Source organism: Cyanistes caeruleus, chromosome 9, assembly GCF_971803275.1.
Source record: "Cyanistes caeruleus chromosome 9, bCyaCae1.hap1.1, whole genome shotgun sequence".
NCBI lineage: Eukaryota > Metazoa > Chordata > Aves > Passeriformes > Paridae > Cyanistes > Cyanistes caeruleus.
Genome location: NC_141709.1, coordinates 9,424,651 through 9,445,922, shown reverse-complemented (window position 1 = coordinate 9,445,922; position 21,272 = coordinate 9,424,651). Strand labels below are relative to the sequence as shown.

The window sequence follows — 21,272 nt, the reverse complement described above, 5'->3', positions numbered from 1 at the left end:
TGTTACCTGGCCACATGGTGAATCCCCCTGTGTATCCCCTTTCTCCTACCCATAATCCCTCCCACCCACCGGTTCCTGCCCCCAACCCTTATCACAGCCCCTTTGTTCCCCCTGACATTCCACCCTGCACCACCCGCCAGCCCTGCCTGGCCCCACCCTATGACCCTGCCCCCCGAGGCTGTAACCCTATCCCCTGTTCCTCCGGCCCCTGTCCCGTGGGGAGGAGGAGCGGGGAGGGAGAGAGTTACACCCCTTGCTCCTGCAGAGGGGCAGGGGGAGGGTGTCCCAGCCTTGCCCCCCGATGGGGGGCTGCGAGCCTCCCGGGCCCGGCATGGGGGGTTGCGGGCTCTCTCCTGGCTCCTGCAGGGGTGGGGCTGAGTCTCTCCACAGACCCGATGAGGGAATGAAACCCCTGGGACCCGGCATGGGGGTGTGCGGGACCCGGGGCCCGGCGTGGGGGTGTGCGGGACCCCGCCCAGCTCCTGTGTGGGCGGGGCTGGGGGCGGGGCCGAGTGGGGGGTGAGGGGCGGAGCCCCGCCCAGTTCCCACGGTCTGGGGGGCGGAGCTGGGGGCGGGGCCGAGTGGGGGGTGAGGGGCGGAGCCCCGCCCAGTTCCCACGGTCCGGGGGGCGGGGCCGAGACCGAGCAGGGAGGTGAGGTTGCCTCACCACATTCCAAAGGCGGGTGTGGTTGCGCTGCTGCAAATTGCCCTGATGGCCCCGGGGGACGCCCCGGGGGATGGAGGGGTGGATCCCCTCAGCCTGCTCCCAGTGTGGAGCCACATGGTGCCCCTGGGGGATGGGGGAATGTGAGCCTTCCCGATGTCCGGGCAGGACAAGCCTCTCCCCCCTGCCGGTTCAATGCAACTCCTGGGAATGGAGAACAAAATGGTTGTGACTCAGCCTTTTTCCCTACTGCTGCTCCGGTGACTTTTACTGGAACAAGACCACAGAATCGGCATTACAAACCGTTTTCATACCAAAACAAAAAAGAAATTTGCAAAGTACAAAGAGAATTTGGCCGTAATAGTGAAATATTTAAAAGCATTGTTAAAACAATATTAACCTCAAATGATTTAGTTCCTACAGATATTAAAGATCTTTTTAGGTGTTTGCTTACACCATCTGAATTTGAATTATGGGAAAACACATGGAAGCGATTTCTAAAAAACATACTGGTGGAATTATTAAAAACTAATCCCCAATATGTAGATTTATTAAATAATCCTATTACTTTAGAGCATTTATGTGGTGAAGGAGTATGGGAAAAACCTGAGGACCAAACTAGGGCATTGCCAAAAGCTGTGATAGATAAAATCACTACAGCTGCAGAAAAGGCTTTCACACAGCTACCTACAGCTGACACTAAGGGCAGTTATATTAATGTAAAACAAATGCCCTCAGAAGGATTCCTGCAATTCTTAGACCGATTAAGAGAACAAGTCTCCCGTCAAGTAGAAGATCCTGTAGTACAGACAGAGTTAGTCAAGGAACTTGCTCAGAGAAATGCTAATGAATCTTGCCGTAGAATTATTTTAGGTTTGCCTGTGGATCCCCCTCCGACCCTTGCACAGATGTCAGCAGCCTGTGCAAGGAAAGCAGAGATGTTTTTGCAGGAAAAGAGACCTCCCTGGACCACCCCAACACCTGTTGCTGCAGTTTCATCCGAGACAAGGAATGAACAGATGACATCTGACCAGCAACAGTGAATTTGTTTTTACTGCAGAAAACCGGGACATTTTGCTAAAAACTGTCCTTTAAAACAACAGAAACACATGGATACCAGCTTGCCAAAAAACTTACATCACAGCGCTTATCCACTCAGCGTGCAGACATAAATGAAGTGGAAACGAATCTCTGTCCTTTAATAAAAAGGGGGAAGGGGGGCGAAAAACTGCAAAAATATAATTGTGAAAAACGTTTGCCTAATAAGGTCTGGCAACCGCAAAAGCGATTCAGACTTGTAACTTCTAAAGCTTTTTGTTTCAGATCTGACCGCTGGACTGTCGTGGGAGTAGATTTGCAGGATAATTCACAAGACCTGGCTGGACTGGATAGCAGGTATTTTGTTATTGGAGACACAGCACACACACCAATAGAGATTGAGGTGGCTCCCATGGGTGGCTCCCATGACAATTAAGGGAGACCTAACACACCTCATTCTCTTAGCTTGGTGCCCCCAACCACCTTACTATATAGATAAAGGGCAGGTAATAGCCCAGGTAATTCCTGTTCCAACAGAAGTCCCAGTAGATGACAAAGCACCAGGAGTCTACTGGGCAGAAGTAGTGGGTGAAAACAAGCCCATTATGGGATGTAACTTAACACATAAATCAGAACATCTCCATGTAGAAGGGTTAATTGACACTGGGGCAGATGTGACCATCATACCAGAAAAGGTGTGGCCCTCACACTGGGAACTACAACCAGTGGCAGGAAAAATACAGGGTGTTGGAGGGATGAAACCGGCAAAAATTGCTAGAGATATCGTCCAGATCGAAGGTCTGGATGGTAGGATAGCTAGTGTCCGACCTTTTGTAATTGACTACAAGTGCCCCTTGTGGGGGAGAGATACCATGTTGCAGTGGGGGGTAAAACTCACTATTCCTGAGACACCTCAGGATTTTTGATAGAGGCCAATACATCAATCACTCCACAAATTATACTCCAATACGTCCTTCAGGCAGGAAGGTCCCTGCTTGGTGCTGTATTCTTTTTCTTTGGGATTTGCTTTCTTTAGGGAACACACGGATTGCAGCAGCTGAGTGGATCATTTAAGTGGATCCTGCATATAACAGACACAAAATGTGTGTGGGGCATCGCTGTGAGGTGTTCTGGGAGGGATGGGATCGTTCCAGAGCATCTCTGGGCTCATTTCTGCAGCACAACACACTGAGAACACCAGCAAGGGCTGGGGAGCACTGGGAGAAACCCCTGAGCCACTTTCCTTCCTCCTCCCTCCCTGCAGAGGATGCTCCTTCCTCATCCCCTGAGCCTCAGGGCTTTTCCCTCCATTGTCATTCCTTCTCTTCAGCTGCATCCCAGTGCTTATGTTTGGATTTGATACTGGGAATGAAAAATCAAAGCTTTCCTGGTGTTCCAGGAAAGGGATCCTCACAGGGATCAGCCAGGTCTGACACAGCATCCTCGAGTTAAAGCTCCAAACAAGATCTGTTCTTAGCTCTGCTTTTCACATCCAGGTAACTTTTCCTTTTCCATTTCCAACTTTTACTATTTAAAGGTGAAACCTTCTGTGGTTTGTGTCTGCCTGAACTGTTTGAGAAGGAAAATGGTTTGAAGAATATTGTGTCTTTTTGGGGGTTTTTTTTGGGAATTGAAAGATGCTTTCCCCAGTGATTTGAAAGGAAAATAAGCATAGATGCATTTTTCAGAACTGGAATAACACCAGTTAAAAAAAAACAAAACAAAAGCACAATCAACAGTTTCAAGTGAAACACTTGAAAATCAGATTAATAAATCAGGTCACTTCTGAGCAGGAGCAGCTGATCTCTGTCCCTTCAGTCAGCTTCTGTGTGATGCTTTTCTTTGCTTCTTTCTGTAGAGGAGCCAAACTAATTCCTTTCCCCTCCACTCCCCTTCTGGCACCGGTGGAAAATCTTCTCCCATCCCTGTTGGAGTGCTCTGCAGGAGGCTGGTGTGGCTTTGTCAGGGGTAAAAGCAGTCTGAGGAAGGTGCAAAGTGGGAGCCTGGGAAAGGATGGAAGGTCTGCAGCCTCTGTGCTGTGTAAAATGCTGCAAAAACTGCCCTGAAGACTGGCCAAAACCCCCCTCCCCTCTGTTAAACACAGATTTCTGTCAGGAATGAGGGCTCTGCCCTCAGCTCAGCACTTGGGGACTCCCCATGGAGCCACCCCAAGCATGCAGAGGGCACTGGCACTCCATGGGATGAGGTTTGTGTGGATACAGACCCCAACAACAGCAACCAGAGCTCCCTTCTTGGGTTCCATAAAGCAGATTTAGCTCCTAACCCATCTCTAATATGTCTGCTCCTCGTAGCCAGATGAATAAGGAACAAATATAAATCACAAGGAATTTATCTGATGATGGCAAGGAGAGAAAGGGATGAATAATTTATTTGACGGATATTATTCATCCATCCATGGAGCCAGCCAAGTAATGAAAACATTTATTCACAAATCACTCTGTTGACAATCGAAAACTTTGTACAAGAAGTAATTCATATGTATGATTTGACTCCTGGAAAACCCAAACTGGAGAGCTGACCTTGCTGAGGAGCAGGAAGTGCTAAAGCTGGGCTTATCTTAGACCCACCCCATGATTTCCATCTCTTTCCCATCTCTGGGACTACACAAAACAGATTTCCAGCTCTGAACTATGGAAAACCTGACTTTCACCCACAGCCGCCACCAAAAATCATTAAAACATGGCACATGACTTTCCCATGAAGGCAGAGATGCTCTTCCCACCAACCAAGCCCCACTCCAGAGTGCAGGAGCTCCCTCCATAAATAAACCACTAGAAAAGCCTAAAAATAACTGTTTATTTTTCTTCCAGAGGACATTCAGCTGCTTTCCAAGCTCTGTGCAGTTTATTCCATTATCAGAACTCCTTCCTCCATCCCATCTTGGAGCTTCCAGACTGTTTAAATAACCCAAAGTGTCCATATTCCCTCTAAGTAACAGGAACAACAGTCAAGCAAAGTCAGAGCTGCTACAGATGGAAATATGCTATTTATGGCCCCCTGAATTTCAGTCACTAGTATATGGCCTCAGCTCCTCTAAAAAGGATCACAAATCTACACAAAGTCCCCAAGTGCAGCTCTGTGCTTTTGGGTCCTCCAAGATATTTAAAATCCCATGGAGATGGAGTGCTCCCTATTGACCATCCAAACACAAAGAAACACACATTATCCCAACATGACTATGGAATAAATCACCATCTGCTTCCAAGAAGGTGAGGAGGAAGAATTCCTGCAGCCACAGCTCTGGAGCTGGTGAAGCAGAAAACTCGTCGTGGTTCAATTAATCTCACAAAAAGAATCAAAATCATGGCTGCCTCTCTGAAATAGATGCAAATCTCCATTCCCCTCTGGTGAGTGAGGCAGGGCTGGCAATCCTGTCTGAGCAGGTTGCTTATGAGATTTTAGTGCTTGTGGGAAAGCACAAGGGCACAATCCTGGGCATCTGGCATTTGCAAGGTGCTGTCTCCTCCCAGCTGAGGGCAGGAGAATGAACAGAAAAGCTCAGGCAGGGCAGACAGCTGGGGGCTCTTTGTAACAGACCCTGAAGACCTAAATTTGGGGGGAGAAAGGTGGGAGGCATTAGAGAAGCCTAGGATGATTTAGGACACAGAGCCAAGCTTCACACTTAATTCCCAGCAAAAGCTCAATAAAGGCAGATGTGCTCACAATTAAGAAACTGCTCTTGGAATCTCAGACTGGTTTGGGTTGGGAGGGACCTTAAAGGTCACCCAGTCCCACCCCTGCCATGGCAGGGACACCTTCCACTGTCCCAGCTGCTCCAAGCCCTGTCCAGACTGGCCTTGGACACTTCCAGGGATCCAGGGGCAGCCCCAGCTGCTCTGGGCACCCTGTGCCAGGGCCTGCCCACCCAGAGTAAAAGATTTCTTTGCCATTATCCAATCTAAGTTTGTCCTCCTTCAGTTTAGAACCATTCCCCTTGTCCTGACACTGTCTGCCCATATGAAAAGCCTCTCTTCCTCTGTTTCATAGGCCACTTCAGGCATGGGAAGTGGCTCTGAGGACTTCCCAAAACCTTCTCTTCTCCAGGCTGAACCTCCCCAGCTCTCCAGGTCTGTCTCTACAGATCAGAGGTGCTCCAGCCCTCCCTCATCCCTACCTCCACCTGCAGCAGGATGGGATCTGAGCAGCAGGACCTCAGCCAAAGTCCCAGCCCAGGCACTCAGCTTTTGGTCCAAATTCAAAAACCCCTCTGTCTCTTGCTCCCCAGCAGCCAAAGGGAGATCACCCAGAGGGACCATCCCCTGCTCAGAGCCAGCTCCAGGGGTGACCAGCCCTCACCCCAAAGAGCAGCTCCCTCCTCCCCCATCCTCAGCCAGGGCATAGTTCCCATGAAAGTTTTCAGTGGCCCACAAAAACAGCCACAAACTCAGCAAAGTTTCATCTAAAAAATAACCCAGAGCTGGGCTTGGAGCCTTCCCTGGAAGCAGAGCTTTGGTTGAGACACAATTCCCTGTGGAATTCCCATGGGGAGTCTCTGATCAATTAGAGAACAAAAGCTGCTTTATCCAGCCCTGCTCTCCTGCTGAGGGGCCATACTGAATACCAGACAGTATCTCCTTAAACCAGAGAGATTCCCCATTCCAGCAGCAGATATCTGGGCAGCCTCTGTACAGCCCAACACCTTTCCCTAATATATAATGCTTCCATTTCTAGAGCCCTTCAGTAGCACTGTACTCAGAAGAGCTACAAAAATAATCACAGTCAATATTCTGGAGTCTTAACAGAGGCTTTAGTACCATTTATAAGTGGAATTTGTAGTAAACCACTCCTGCCTGGAGAGCAGGATCTCACTGAGAGCCCAAGAACTTCAGAAGTATTGAAAAGCTCCACCACAACCATTCACCTGCTGCATTTTAAATTTTGAATTTTCATTCATTCTCCCCTAATTACCAAACCCAGCCCTTCCTATTAGCTCCAATTAAACCTCCATAGGCGTCTTCTAAGCCAGATTTAAGGGAAATTTGAACCACAAGAATTTGCCAGCAAATTTTATTTAAAGAAGCAGAGAAGTCTCTACCCTCAAGTAAATGTCTCCAGATTCAGCCAGCAGCAGGAGAGCTGAGGGCAAGGTCTGCTAGCACTTCTCTGTCCTCATTCCCAGGAGGATGGGATGGGATGCTCCTGCCTCAAGCATGGGGCTGACCAAAGGGATGGAAGAGGAAAAGAGGAGTTGGTATTTCACATTTTTGAGACTTTTTTTGTTTTGTTTTGCAGGCAGCCAAGCCAGCCTGGAGGCACCAAACAACATCAGCTAAAGGCATCCTGAGGGTTTTGCTGGGATGGGCAGGGTGGTCACTGATGTGCAGGTCACGTCCAGCAGCTCCCTGTGTCCAGTGCTGGGCAGGAGCAGGAGCTGGGCACTGGAGGAGAGCCAGCTGTCCTGGAGCTCCATCTAGTGCAAGGCACCCTGGATTTATCCTGTCTCCACATTTGGGGAAGCTCCTGGAGCCACAGGATTTCCAGAGACTTTGCGCTTCACGATTCCCCCCATTTGCAGCTGTTGCTGCTGCTGGTGACACCATAAAAACACAGTTCAGGTGCATTTACAGCCAGGAAGGTACCAAAAGGACAGGGACTCTCTCTTCTTTTAAATCCTCTGGTTAGTTTTCAACTTGGAAGTACTTGGGGCTGCAAAAAGTGTTGTTCACAAGCTCTGCAACCTCTGAAAGAGCAGAGCAGCAGCAGGGCTCAGGTGGCTCAAACACAGCTCTGGTTTTCAGAAGGATTCAGACTTTTCACGTCTTGACTCCTCCATTGTCTTTGAAAGCCTCCACCACACCAGAAGGGCTCAGAGCTTCAGAAAAAGGTGGTTTCCCCTGAAAATCTTGCTGGGAGCTGCCAGCAAACAGGGAACCACACCATGAGCGTGAGAGGGTGAGCTCCTGGTTTTATTTTAAACACCAGTATCAAAAAGGGGGGAGAAAAAATAAAAATAAAGAGGCCTATTTGGAAAAACAGAAATGTTAATTTTCAAAGGAATTACAGAAAAAATGGGATAAGATCCTTCTCATTGCTTTTTTGCCAGATACACTGAGCTGGACACAGAGACTGAGGATTTCTCTCCCCAGTGAAAATCCTTTTCCTAAAGCCCCTCTGCCATCCATGGCCACCACAACAGCCCCAGATCCCAGTGTTCTCCCCTCCTCCTGCACAGCTGCTCCTCAGGGAAGCCAAGACTTTGTGCACCTCATTATATTTTTAACCACACCCGATATTCAGGCACTTTCAACTCCTGAGAGGGAGGGGAGATTTAAACAAAGAGAGATGTGTAAATACCTGAATAAAGACATGAATGATTAAGAGAAATAACTGTTAATAACTGTTAATTGTTTCCATGCCAATTGCCAAGATGCAGTAGAGGCTACAAGGGATTTCCAGCTATTAACAGGTGAGGAGGCAGTGGTGTTCAATGAAGGTCAAAGAGTGATTTATACAATGTGCTACAACACTTCTGCTCACTTTTTTATTAAATGTCTCTGCAGTGCTATTCCCTGGGAATTCCTGTTTTACACAATTTAAAACTGCTCAGCTTTCCATGAAATCACAGGATCATTAAGGTTGGAAAAGCCCTCTAAGATCATCAAGTCCAATTTTTAACCAAACACCAGCATTCCCACTAAACTGTATTGCCACGTGTCACGAATACTTGGCTTTTGAACACTTCCAGGGATGGTGACAACAACATCTGTGGCCAAAATGTGATGGTTTGGAGCCAACAGTGGGATATCCCCTAATGCACAACTCCTGCTGGAGAAATCTCAGGGAAACTCCATGCTGCCAGGCTTGGGAGTTTGAAAACTCTCAAAACCAAAAAAGAAATCAAAGCACAAATGTGTTTGTTCCTTGGAATAAAATACCTGTGGTTTCCCATGCTGGCTGCAGCCCCCCATCCCAGGGGATTCTCCGTTTTGTGTGGGCCCATCAGCTGCAGGTTTAATTTGGCCGTGAGTTCCATATGTCTCACAAAACCCTCTTTAAACAACTTCCAGAAATGCTTTTATTCCGAGGATGTTCTGACTTGAATGCATCTGATTCATCCCCCCCCCCCTAAATGACCCTTTTACAGCACAGCCTGAGCAGCTGAAGGGAAGCAGAGTTGTTCTCTCCCTGCTATCACAATCAAGTTGTTTGGTATAAAATGTGGCTGAGGAGTGAATCCATAATGTTCCTGGCCATTTAAGGAAACTGCTATTACCAGGAGGAAAATGCAGGTAGTAACTCTGCGGGTTTTTCTCCACTGGAACTGTAATTAATGTGGATGCTGTGCACTAAGTACAGGGAGAAATACAGACTTCAGAGCAGTGAAAATGCATCTCATTAACACCGGAACTACTGTATCGTCCAAATGCATTATGTTCAGCAAGGAAAAGCTGGGTAATTGAATTCCCACCAAAGCACAGTTCATCTGCATCAAACAGCACCATGCTCATCGTGCAGCTCCTTCGGGCTGCTGCTGGAAATGAGGATTAATTAGGATACCTGCTCATTACTCACAGAGCAGGCACACACACTGTGGTCAGGCTTGGGGCTGTAGTGAGAGGCTCTGCTCAAACCCCAGCCAGGCAGAGCAAGGCAACTCCAAAACTTTGGATCTTCTTGCACTCAAGATGCACTAAGAGTCAACATTTTTTTTTGTCCGTGAAGAAAAAGCTGGCAAAAAACCCCAACAATTCACAGGAAGACACCTCTGCTGCATAAATATTTCAGTAATAACTAATAAGTGATTTATGGAATTGGTTTTGAATTATTCTAGGCTGGATTGGCTCGAGTGGCAGGGATGTGCATAAATCATTCCATGCACAGCACCCCCCAATCCCAACATGCGGCTAATGAACCCTCCGGAGCCAAACACACTCCTCCTTCAGGAAGAACCCACTGATCTGCAGCATTTTAATGGGTAAATTATTATTAATTTAAATAAATACATTAAAAACTCCCAAATACATCAGAGGAGAGAGTTTGGGAAGGGGAAGGAGGCATCCAGACAGAAACAGCAGAGAGGGTTTGGAGGTTTGGAGCTGGAAATCTGTGCTTTGAGCAGTCTTTCAGTCAGATCCAAGTGGGACTAATCCATCCCTTTGCTGCAGAACCTCCCATCCATGAGCCCCAGCACTGGGGTGTGTAAGGGCAGCAGGAGCTCGTTAAATGCATTTTAACTCATTATCATCATGTATTCTCCCTTTTCCTCCCCTGTCACATGTTCACCAGAGCCCCAGCACACGGCTCTCTGGTATCCCACCGACACAACTTCCAGGCTGAGAAACCCCTGCAAAGCCAAACCCCAGAGTTATTCTGGGCACAGGCATCTTGGGGTAAAGCAGCACACGGAGAGGAGGTCACCCCATCTCATCCTGGGGTCCTGGTATGATTTTCCTCCACATTCACCCCAGACCCTGATCCCCCCCAAAGCCCCCCACAGTGAGAAGGGGCCAGCCCCCTCAGCATCCCCTTTGGGTGTCATTTTGGGCTGTAGGGGAGGCAGTGGGAGCAATCCATCACCCTCAACCTTTGGAAAACCAGTGACTGCTGGGATATCATTTTAAGCTGCCACTTGGGTGAATTTTACTCCCTAGAGGTGCAAAGGATGCTGAGCTCTGGCTCATTCTGGCTCCCTAAGGTGGGACATGATCCCATCACTCCCAAGACCTCACTGTGCTCACCAGTGCCTCAGCTCCCATGCAGCCTGGCACACCCCATTACTTCAGTGCTTCAAATCCCATTATTCAGCTCTAACGAGGAAATAATTTTAATTAAGGAAATTAAAAATGTATTTGCTTTGGAATTTTAAGTAGGTGCTAATTTGAAGGGATGAAAAAGAGCTGTGCAGCCTGTTTGTGTGAGGAGCAGCAGGGGATGGGGATGGAGGAGGGGAAGGGCCCTCTGCAGCACCTGGGGTCCCTGGGGAGCAGGGGCAGGGCGCTAAGGCAGGAGCAGCAAAAGGCAGAGCCACCCCCCAGCTAAGGAGGGCTCCTGCTGATTCCATTCCTGCAGGAGGGTGGAGCCAGGTGGGAGTCAGGCTTTTCTCCCAACAAGTGACAAAAGGAGTAGGGCCTCCAGTTACAGCAGAGGAAGTTTAGGTTGGATGTTAGGGAAAATTTCTTCATGGAAAGGGCTGTCAAACACTGGAACAGCTGCCCAGGGCAGTGGTGGATCCTCCATCCCTGGAGGAATTTCAAACCCCTGTTGATGTGGCACTTGGGAACATGGTTTAGTTTAGCAGTGCTGGGAGAACAGCTGGCCGTCAATGATCATAGAGCACTTTTCCAACCTTAATGATTCCACAGATCTATGAAATACAGCAAAAAAGGTGTTGGAAAATCCTTCAGAGAAGCTCTGACGCCGTGAGGCCACAAGGAGGGACAAGAATATTGCCAAGCTGGCCCTGGTCCCTGTTACCGCTGAAGATCAATAGATCACGCAGACACAGGTTGAGGTGTGGTGAAGAAAGAGCAGAGTTTATTTTTCCTCCCAGGATTTATAGGCTTCTTACCATGGCCAGGGATTGGATGCTCAGGATAACACTTTCTCACTGCCTGGCCATGAGAAATGCCCATCAGAAGACGTGTAACAGAAAGAATGTACACATATCTATGTTTACAGTTACTGTCCTAGGAAAGTCATTAGAAAACTATGTTAGCAAGCTCAGAAGCTGAGTTTTCAGGGCGACAGGTCCCCATGGGCTGCAGTGTCCTCTCATGTCCCCTGGTCCCCAAGGGCTGAGGTTCACCTAGAGGTGCCAGGTCCTGCTTCCATTCCCTCCTTCACTTGTTGCTAGTCTCCAACACCAAAAGACTCCATCAGCAGTGTCCCAGGCTTTCCACAGGTGCCACCAACCCACTGGGAGCTCAGCTGAGTGCCAGTGCCACGGGGGGTGGGGGGGTGGCTTTTGGCCAGAAGGAAGGAGATGCTTCTCACTTTGTGTCCTTGCAGCAGAGACAGCCCAGAGAAGGCTGCAATGCAAGGCTCAGCTTAATGCAGCAGGGTAAGAGTCCTACCAAAACCAGCAGCTAATTACTTAAGTAATACCCAGTATTATTAATGCTGCAGCTCTGCCATCACCCATGTATTTATAATAATAGTGTTCCCACTGTAATAACATTAATCATAATGGATTTACTAAGAAATTAAGGGGGAAGGGATATTATCTCCCTCGGGAACAGCACTTGACAGCAGCCCTATTTACTGTGTGGATTTGGATTGGTTTAATTCTCAATGTCTCGCTCATTAATCTGCTTTTCCAACAGCCCCTCACAAACACCCCTCTGGGAGCACAACCACAGGAGGAGGGAGGCAGGACAAGCACAGCCAGCTGAGGGAGGCTCAGGCAGAGCAGCCCCAGGGAATCCTGGCACAGGGTCAGCACAACCACCAGGGCTGTCTCATGGGGTGTGAGGGCACGGTCCTCTCCTGCCTTGGTGGGCAGTGTGCACGTCTGGGCATCACCCTCTTCTCCAGCCAATCTGCTATTCTCAGCTCCATGCTTAAAAACTCCTTAGCTTTACCTGGTGAGCAAGGAATAGTCAGCATCTCTTCCCAACATTTATAACAAGAGCTCAAAGGTTTTATTGAAACTTGTTTTCCCATATGCCTTTCTCCTCATCAGGCTTCTGGCTCGGGACACTTGGACCAAGAGCAGCTTGTCCAAGCCAGGGAATGCAGTGAGACACCCACAAAGCTCAGGCCCACCACCCTAACCAGAACCCATTGAGCTTTCACCAATGGGTTTTTACCAATCAGACAGCTTTTCACTGTCTGATGAAAATGAAAGATTAATGTATGTCCTGAAAGTCAGATGATCTGAGTAAAATTAAATCCTGATGAAAATCAAAGCTTGGTAAAAATTAAAGCCTGAAGTCCAAAGTGATCCAGTGATTTTTACCAGGAGTACGGCTTTCCTTGGTTAGTTTATAGCTGTGAGTAAAGACAGAGACATTTTATCACAGCTTCCATTAAACCCCTCTGATGCCTTGCCTGGGAGAGTGGAAGTGGCCTGGAAGCTGTGCACCTGTCAGCAGGAAAACAAGCTGGAGGAAAAATGCTCCCAAATCCCAGAAAGCCCTGGAGCCTCCTGGGCTGGTGTCCCCAACAGGGGCAGCTGGCTCTCCTCAGCCAAGGAAACACTGGGATTCTACTGGATTTATTGTACCTATCCATTGCATCACACAAAGGATCTGAGGACACCTGGCTAATTTTTTCACCCCAAGTTCTTGATACACAAATAAACACACTTCCCCCTTTTCTTTGTCCATTTAATATTTTTTTCTTTCTATTTTCTGCTTGAGGAGAGGGCTGGGCTGAGATTCATGAGTGTTCAGGAACACCCCCATGTCCAGCCCCCAGCCAGGGAGGCTGCAGTGAAGCCTCCTCAAGGTCTTCTCTCCTCCTGGCTGAGCAGCCCCAGCTCTCTCAGCCTTTCCTCAGAGCAGAGGGGCTCCAGCCTGCAGCATCTCTGGGGCCTCCACTGCCTTGCCTCCAACAGCTCCAGCTCCTTCTGTGCTCAGGACCCCAGAGCTGGGGCAGGGGTGAGCCCGGGAGGGGCTGCAGCTTCATGGGCACCAGCAGGGAATTTTGTGTTATCCCTGGAGAGGAACTAAATGCACTCTGGTGTTGAGGGATAAAATGAAAGGAATCAAGCCTGCCCTGGGCAGGGTTGCCACCAGCACCAGCATTTCCTTGTGCAGTCTGAAGGGATCTGTCAGGGGCAGATCCCAGGGCTCCCTTTGCTCCGGCCCCCAGCCCAAAGCAGCTGCAAGGGTGGCAGGGCTGGGCTGTGGGTCCGTGCCCAGCTCAGTTCGGAGCTCCCTGTGCCACCACAAGCACAGACTCCAAAGCAAACCCTGTCCATGGGGACACAGCAGCCGTGCAACGCTGGCACCCTGCAGCTGAAGCTGAGCCTGCAGCACCCTGGGGTACCCACACAGCCCAGACAGTCCCCAAGGCTTCCTGGAGCCTGAGCCCAGGCTCAGAGGCCCCAGTGCTCCCTTCTGGGGAGCTCCAGAGGAACCGAATTGAGAGAGCCTCGGAGCCCTCAGCAATCCTGCCAGCAACCCACGGGCTGCAGGACACAGACGGCGCTTCCTGGCTGGGAGAAGCCTCGTGCCCATCTCCAGGCACCACAATCACAGCGATCCCCACAGCTCCAGCCCCTGCCCAGCTCCTCTGTGGGCAGCGTTAAGGCTTCAGCAGAAGCACCAAAGGCCGAGGGCCTTCTGGCCATTTTCCCTTCCCCACTGCACGCCTGGGCAGCTTGCTGAGCACAAGCACCCTTTTCCCCTCTCCCCCTATGCCCTGCGCACACTGGGCACCAGAGAAAGCACCTGAGACACTGGGTATGAGAACACATTCTATATTTCTATATATAATTCTGTATCTATTCTATATATTTCTATTTCTATATTTCTATATTAAAGAACAAAAAAGAAGAAGGAAAAAAAAAACATCTTAAAGAAAAATCCTGCCCGGCTCAGATGGCCCCGGCAGACAGAGAGCCTCTCAATTCAGCTCTCCTCAGAGCTCCAGCAGCACCGCCAGCCACGGGCCCACAGACAAGGGCGGTTCTTGCGTGCCCTGCGGAATCCATCTCGCCACTTCTGCAAGATGGAGCCTTGAGCTGCCCGGAGGACAAAGGCTGTTTCCAGAGCCAGACTTCTGATGGCAGGGCTGATGTCCTGTGCCTTGTCATCAAGGGCTGCAAGAGAGAGGAACAGATCTCCATGGTCAGATCTGGATCTGCAGGGACCCGAGGAGAGCCCCGTGCAAGGGCCAACCCAGGTGGCTCTGGCCATGGCCAGGAGGGAGCAGGGACCAAAGGGATCAGCCCAAAGCCACTGGACACTATTGGCACTCGTGCCCCTGAAATCTCTGTGTGTGCCCTGGCCACACCAGGCCTGGTCCGCACAGGGAGCAGAGCCCTGGGCAGCCGGGGCAGGGATTGCAGCTCCCCTTGGCAGCCGGGGCTGGCAGCCCGCTGCCCTCACTCACCCTGACAGATGCTCTGGAGCTCTCGTTTGTTCCCCCGGAGGTGCTGCCCGGCCATCCCTGGGAACACAGAGCCTGTCAGGGTCCCAGCAGCACAGCTCCCTGCCAGCGGCGTTGCCAGCCCTGGGGCCACACGGCCTCCTGCCCCGGCAGGGCTCAGCCCCGGCCCTTGCCGCATCCTGACTCAGCCCAAGGGCCCCGGCTGCCAGAGGCCGGCAGCAGCAGCCCCGAGGCCAGCCGGGGCTCCAGGGCCGGGGCAGCAGCCGGGGCTGGGGCCGAGCTGCGGCGGGGCAGGGAGGGAGCCCAGCCCGGTTCGTGGCTCACCAATGAACCTGATGGCCGCCGCTCGCAGGGACTCCTGCGGGCTGTCCAGGTACAGCAGGGCCCGGTGCAGGTGCTCAGCCGCTCGGCTCCTGTCCTGTGCCAGCTGCAGAGAGCGGCGGGAGGGAAGGGTTGGTGCGGGCTCTGCCCCTCGGCCGGGCACTGCTGCCTGCGGCCAGCCCCGGCCTCCCGTGCCCGCCCAGCCCTGAGGCACCGGGCAGCAGCCGCTGGCGCCGGGCTCTGGAGGGGGCAGAGGGCCGGGGGCTGCCCGGGGAGCCGCGGTGCTGCCCTGCCCGACAGAGCAGCGGTGCCGGGGCTCCATGGGCACACGGCTCGGGGCCACAGGGGGCTGGAGTAGAGCCCGCGGGGCCCAGGGAAGGGAGCAGCGTGTGTGGCACAGGCTGGCGGCCCTGGGTGCGGCACTGGGCAGGGCACAGCTGCCAGCCGCACACACTGAGCTTCTCCAACCTTGGGCTGGGGCTTCCAGCCCGCCCTTACCAAGCCCTCGCCGAACCTCCAGGTCTGATCCACCCGCAGCATCTGCTGGAGATCCTTCCTCTTCAGGAATCGGGCGGAACAGAGCAGCGTTTCCCGGGAGGCCTGGAGAGCAGCAGAGACCCAGAGATGGCACCACAGCCCAGGGCACAGGACCCACGTCCCTGGGCCAAGACCAGGAGGGAGCTGCAGCCTGCGAGGCAGCAGAGCAGGAGGCAGCCGAGCGCCCTGCCAGGGAGCCACGGCAGCTGCCGAGTCCTCACATCAACCACGCGCTGGTTCTCATCATGGCAGTGCAAGGAGAGTGGGAGCAGGCTCTGCTGCACGTGGGACTTCAGGGCCTTTTTCCCCTCCTTTGGTACTAAATCCATCATCTCTTGGAAGATGAACATGGAGCACAGCTGCACCTGGCTATCGTCCTGTACGAAAGGAAGAAATAAAGACCTCAGCATCAGCTGCTTCAGGCCCACCTGGGCACAGGCCTGCAAATGCCCAGGGCACAGTGCCAAGGCAGCAGCCATGGCTGGAGACACAGAGCCTTACATTGTCAAAGAGCGGCAGGAGCGCCTCAGCCAGCTGCAGGCCGAGGGGGATGGTTATCGGGCCACCACTGTACAGGAACAAACGGCTGAGGAGAGCGATGCTCATCCCAAGCACATGGCTGTCATTTTCCCCCAGGAGCTCCACGAGCCTTTCATGCAGGCCCCACATTCTTTTGGCCTGTGTGGAACACAAGTGTGTGAAATGCCACCCTGCTGCCACAGGGCCCAGAGGCCAAAGGCCTGTGCCAAAGGCCTGGGGCAGGAGGCAAGAGGCAGGAGGCAGGAGAGCTGGCAGCAGCTGCCTCAGTGCCCAAAGGCCAGCCAAGCGCAAGCCACTGCCTTCCCCAGCCCCACGCCGGCAGCCGCTGCCCCCTTCTCACCATGGAGGAATTCTTGCCGAGCACCACAAGGCCTCTGAGTGCCAAGCGACGCCTCTCCCTGCACTCGCTCTGCAGTTTGTTTGATGTGATCTCCAGGACGCTGTCACGGTATTCACTCGAGTCCAGGCACTCCAACATCTGAAGGGCACAGGCCGGTGATGGGGCAGCAGCGCACAGGGCTGGGCCCAGGCAGCAGCACAGGGCGTGGGCACCGTCCCGGGCGGCTGCGGCACCGAGAGGGCAGAGAGCTGGGAGACAGCTCAGCGAGACAGCGCTGCCCTTCAGGCTCACCTCCACAAGGAACGCCATGGCGGCCAAATCCCCGTGTGCCGTGTCTTTGCTGAGCAGCCCGAGCAGGTAGAATGCAATCGCAGAACACAAGGGTAGGGACACGTGACGCATTGCTCTGATGGGAGGAAAAAGGAACCAAGACCCTGAGCCAGCGGGACAAACCTCTCCATGGACTGACTCCCAGGAGGAGCTTGGCCCTTCTCCACCACCCTGCAAGGGGACCCAGGCCCTTTGGGAAGCAGCTGCTCTTGGGCACCCTCCTCTCCCAGGCTTGTGCAGTGTCCTTGGCCATCCCTTGGTGACAAGGCCCTCTGGCCCATGACCACGGGGACTGTGTGGGGCACCCCAGGCTCGGGGCACAAACGCTGTTTGGGGGCAGCTCACCTGGCCAGCACACCCACAGCACAGTGGTGCGTGCCAGCACACAGCAGCGTGTCCCAGCCACACTCGTCTTCCACTGCTGCCACCACATCCTCATAGTGCAGTCGGCAGAGCAGGGCCTTCAGGGTCTGCACTGCAAACCTGTGTGCACAGCAAAGCCCAGGTGATGCTGGGAGCACGGGCTTCTGCCCTGGGGACATGGCAGGGACAGGAGGACTGGCATGGAGCACCTGTTGGGGCTGATGGCAAGGCCGTGTTGCTGCTGGCATCTCTTCCAGAAGGTATCGACCTTCTCTGGCATATCCAATGTGCTGAACAGCACTTGCAAGAGCAGATGCACCAAGAGACGGGGGAAATACACTGTCACTGCATGTGGGAGACAGGGCAGCTGGAGCATCTTCCATATCACCACAGTTGCCTGTGAAGGACAGAGCAGCCTGAGTCAGTGCTCAGTGCTCAGGTGTCCATGTGGCAGGGCCCGAGCGTGGCAGGGAGAGGCCAGTGGAGATGTAGGGACAGCAGCCGGCCTGGTGGCCCTGGAGCTGCTCCTAGGCCAGGTTGGAGCCCAGTGCCTGATGCAGGGAGATGCCATGGGAGGAGGGAGGATGGAGACCTGAGGGAGAGGTGACCTTGGGGTGAGCAAAGGTCAGTTGCAGAAACTCACAGCCAGGGCAAGGACAGCCGTGTGGTCCCCGTCGGAGGTGCACATGCTGAGCTCTGGCCAGGTGCCCAGCACATCCAGAAGTATCAGCATGGCTGGCTCTGCAGCCCTGCACGAGCACATGATGCTCTTCCACATGGTGGTAGCAGCTCTGTGGGGTCAGAGTTCTGTGTCAGGGGGGTCTGGGACACATCCCCGTGGCCTGGGCAGCAGCAGGGAGCTGAGCTGGCTGCCAGCCCTGCCTCTGCCCACTGCCCCTCAGTGGCAGCCCAGCCCTGTGGGGACTGGCCCCTGAGGGCAGCAGGCTCGGGGGCTGCTGTGCCAGGGCTGACAAAGGGAGGAGCCACAGGGCCCTGGAATCCTCTGTTTGTCAGACACCTGAGCCGGGCTGTGCAGGGGGATGCCCTGAGCCCTCTGGGCACGTGGGCCCTGTACCTGTCACACCATGGGGCCACACGCAGGAGAGCCATCACCACGTCAGCAGGCTGTGCCTCTGTCATATCCAGAAGGGGCCTGTACAGATTGTACTCAGGAAACTCATTAGCCTTGAGCCACTGGTAGATGAACCTCACCATGGGGAGCACCTGGAGAAGGCACAGGGAAACTTGGAAAGCTGCCAGCAGGAGTAATGTGCCCAGCTTCCCAGAGAAGTGCTTCTCTTCCCACCGCACTGCCACGGCCTCAAAGGCTCGCAGTGAGCAGCTGGCGTGGCCAAGCAATTCCTGGGAGGATCGAAGCCAGGCCACAGACTGCTTACTTGCTTTGGACTGGAAGGACCCTCCTCCACAAGCATGTCCAGCAGGGCAGCACTGGCCTTGGTTTTGAAGATGGGAGAGTATGCTCTGACCACAGTGCCCATGGCAGTGGTCTCTTCCTCCCGAATTCTCTTCATGAATTTGCAAATCATCTGCAGCAGAAGGGCAAGAAATGAGGGACATTGCATGGAGTGCTCCAAGCGTGGTGCTGGGCTGAGCAGGAGAGGGGATGGCTGCAGGTACCTGCGCTGTTGTGCGGAAGAGGCCACGGCTGCGATCCTGCTCTCGAGTGCGCTCCATGGCTGCTCCTGGCAAAGAGCGAGCGCAGCTTGAGCTGAGGGGCTGCGGGAGAGGCCGGAGAACACAGCCCAGCCCTGCACTCCCCAGGCAGGGACAGCCCCGGGAGGCCCCAGGGCACAGAGTACAGCTCCAGGGCGTCTGACCCAGCCCCACTTCTGTCCTGTCCATGGGTGTGTCCCCGGGGGATGGGATGGGATGGGATGGGATGGGATGGGATGGGATGGGATGGGATGGGATGGGATGGGACGAGGCCAAGCTGGCTGCAGGCCCAGGTCTGCCGCTCACCCTCCTGAGGTGGCTGAAATTGCTCCAGCTCTCCAGGCTGCTGTGCTGGGGCAGTCCCAGGGCCTTCTTTCTCCTCCTTCACCCAGGTCAGCTTGGGGACACTTGGAGGTCTCTGCTCAACATCACTGCCTGGATTCATGGCTACTCGCAGCAGAGGTGGCTCAGAAAAGGTCTGAGTTGGCAAGTCCTGCAGCTGTGCCTGGAAGGCACCTGCAGGAGTGAAGTCTTGGCAAGGCTGCAGGACAGCCAGTCCTGCACTTGGGTCTCAGGGGCTCGTGCCACAAGGACAGGAGACTCGTCGTCAAGGACCGCGGTGAGGAAATGCCACGGTCTGGGCTCGAGCACACCTGAGAAGTGTGGTGCTTCACCTCACCAGAAGTGAAGCCTCGGGAAGGCTGCAGGTCACCGAGTGCTGTGGTCTGGCCTCGAGGTGACCTGCAGGAGTAACGCCTCAGAAAGGCTCTGGGTCAGCAAGGAGTGAGTGCGCCGTGCGGGGGCTCCTCACAGCACCACTCTGTCCCGTCCTGCCCTGTCACGTGCACCAGGCACTGTGGTGTGGCTGTGTCACCACCAACACTAATGTCACCCCATGTCACAAAGGGCCCTTGGACACCCTGTCCCGTTCCATTCCACGGTTACCATGCTGCACCGTGTCACCAAGGGCCGTTGCACACGCTGCCCCCTGCCCTGGGGCTCCACCCAGCCCGGCCAAAGTGGCCCAGCTTGGAAGCAATGCCTTGGCCCAAGTGTCTCAGACAGCCCAACAGGATCTTTAGGAACAGCTCAAACCTGTGGCTGCAGCAGGAAGGGTGGCAGGAGGTTTCCTGCCTGCTTTGCATTGCTGCAGGGGCTGCTCCTGTCAGAGCCCCCTCTCTGCTGGTGACAGCTTTGCTCTTGGGGACACCGCTCTGCAGCAGCCCAGGAACACGAGTGGTGCCCAGTGCCGGGAGCGCCACCAGTGGTTCCCTCCTGTGCACGGGGACCCCAGCCCCAGGGTGGCTGTGCCAGCACCCCCAGGGACCTCCAGCCTCAGGAACCCAGGGCAAGGGGAAACCACAGCTGTGCAAATGCTGCCTGTGCCCAAAGCAAATGCAAAGACAGACAGCCTGTGACAAACAAGGACAATTTATTTACACAACAGCACCACCACCAACAATGAACTACAGAATGTATTTATGTTATAAGAATCTTCATAGCAACAATCTATAAAATGTATGTACAATGAAAGGACCTCTATAGCAATTGCAATAAAGAACCTAACTACAGCCTGTAGAACATATATACCGAAGGGACTGTGTCCACCATCTCTGTTATTCCTGCAAGAGAAGGAGGCATCTTGGCCACTCCAGCCCAGCCCTGAGGGCCGTTCCTGTGCACGCTCTGGTGCCGTTTCTGCTCTGTCCAGAGCCGCTTCAGCAGCAGCGACTCAGCAGCGCTGCTCGAGGAGACATCACCACCCTCCCCATGGAGGCAGAAGCTGTGCAGACACAGAGCTCTGTGTCAGGGGAGCCTTGGTCTCAGCACCGTGGCCTGGGCAGGCACGGGGGCCCGGGCTGGCCGCCAGCCCTGCCTCTGCCCGCTGCCCTGGCAGCACCCAGTGGCTGTGCCTTGCCAGGGCCTCCTTGCCCTCCTTGTCCCGAGACAGCCCAGCCTGGGCACCTCGGGGCTGCTGAGGCCCAGCCTCGAGGGCTTCTGCTGCAGGCATGGCAGTCTCTCAGGGGAAGCACCAGAGCAGCGGGTGACAGGAACAAGGTGACTGCCTGGGGGCTGCTCGTGGCCTCTGACACCCAATTTCCTCAGGGCTTCCACCACCCTGGCCCCTCTGCTCTCCCCCAGCCCGGCCAACCTGCCCGGCAGCGGTGCAGCCCCGATGGAGCTCCAGAGGAGCCAGATTGAGAGAGCCTCAGAGCCCTCAGCAATCCCGCCAGCAACCCACGGGCTGCAGGACACAGACGGTGCTTCCTGGCTGGGAGAAGCCTCATGCCCATCTCCAGGCACCACAATCACAGCGATCCCCACAGCTCCAGCCCCTGCCCAGCTCCTCTGTGGGCAGCGTTAAGGCTTCAGCAGAAGCACCAAAGGCCGAGGGCCTTCTGGCCATTTTCCCTTCCCCACTGCACGCCTGGGCAGCTTGCTGAGCAC

General features: G+C 53.7%; 2 protein-coding genes across 3 annotated transcripts in view; one reads left to right on the top strand and one right to left on the bottom strand.

The window, feature by feature from the left end:
• Positions 1 to 20,221, bottom strand: part of LOC147651532 (maestro heat-like repeat-containing protein family member 7) — a 52,614-nt gene extending 32,393 nt beyond the window's left edge. The window contains exons 1-15 of one of the 2 annotated variants that reach the window (XM_086842834.1): positions 19,131 to 20,221; positions 18,789 to 18,853; positions 18,548 to 18,697; positions 18,226 to 18,374; positions 17,794 to 17,941; positions 17,360 to 17,547; positions 17,133 to 17,270; positions 16,749 to 16,863; positions 16,458 to 16,595; positions 16,079 to 16,255; positions 15,799 to 15,954; positions 15,539 to 15,640; positions 15,044 to 15,146; positions 14,723 to 14,779; positions 14,072 to 14,429 (exon numbers count right to left, since the gene is read on the bottom strand). In XM_086842834.1, coding sequence (XP_086698960.1) covers positions 14,239 to 14,429; positions 14,723 to 14,779; positions 15,044 to 15,146; positions 15,539 to 15,640; positions 15,799 to 15,954; positions 16,079 to 16,255; positions 16,458 to 16,595; positions 16,749 to 16,863; positions 17,133 to 17,270; positions 17,360 to 17,547; positions 17,794 to 17,941; positions 18,226 to 18,374; positions 18,548 to 18,697; positions 18,789 to 18,853; positions 19,131 to 19,269 — 2,016 coding nt within the window. In that variant the 5' untranslated portion in view covers positions 19,270 to 20,221 and the 3' untranslated portion in view covers positions 14,072 to 14,238. Of the gene's footprint in view, positions 1 to 14,071; positions 14,430 to 14,722; positions 14,780 to 15,043; positions 15,147 to 15,538; positions 15,641 to 15,798; positions 15,955 to 16,078; positions 16,256 to 16,457; positions 16,596 to 16,748; positions 16,864 to 17,132; positions 17,271 to 17,359; positions 17,548 to 17,793; positions 17,942 to 18,225; positions 18,375 to 18,547; positions 18,698 to 18,788; positions 18,854 to 19,130 lie in introns of those variants that run through there. The other variant, XM_086842835.1, reaches the window with a different exon arrangement.
• LOC147651519 (endogenous retrovirus group K member 6 Gag polyprotein-like) overlaps positions 1 to 21,272 on the top strand; it is a 222,124-nt gene that overhangs the window by 19,759 nt on the left and 181,093 nt on the right. The window lies entirely within an intron of this gene.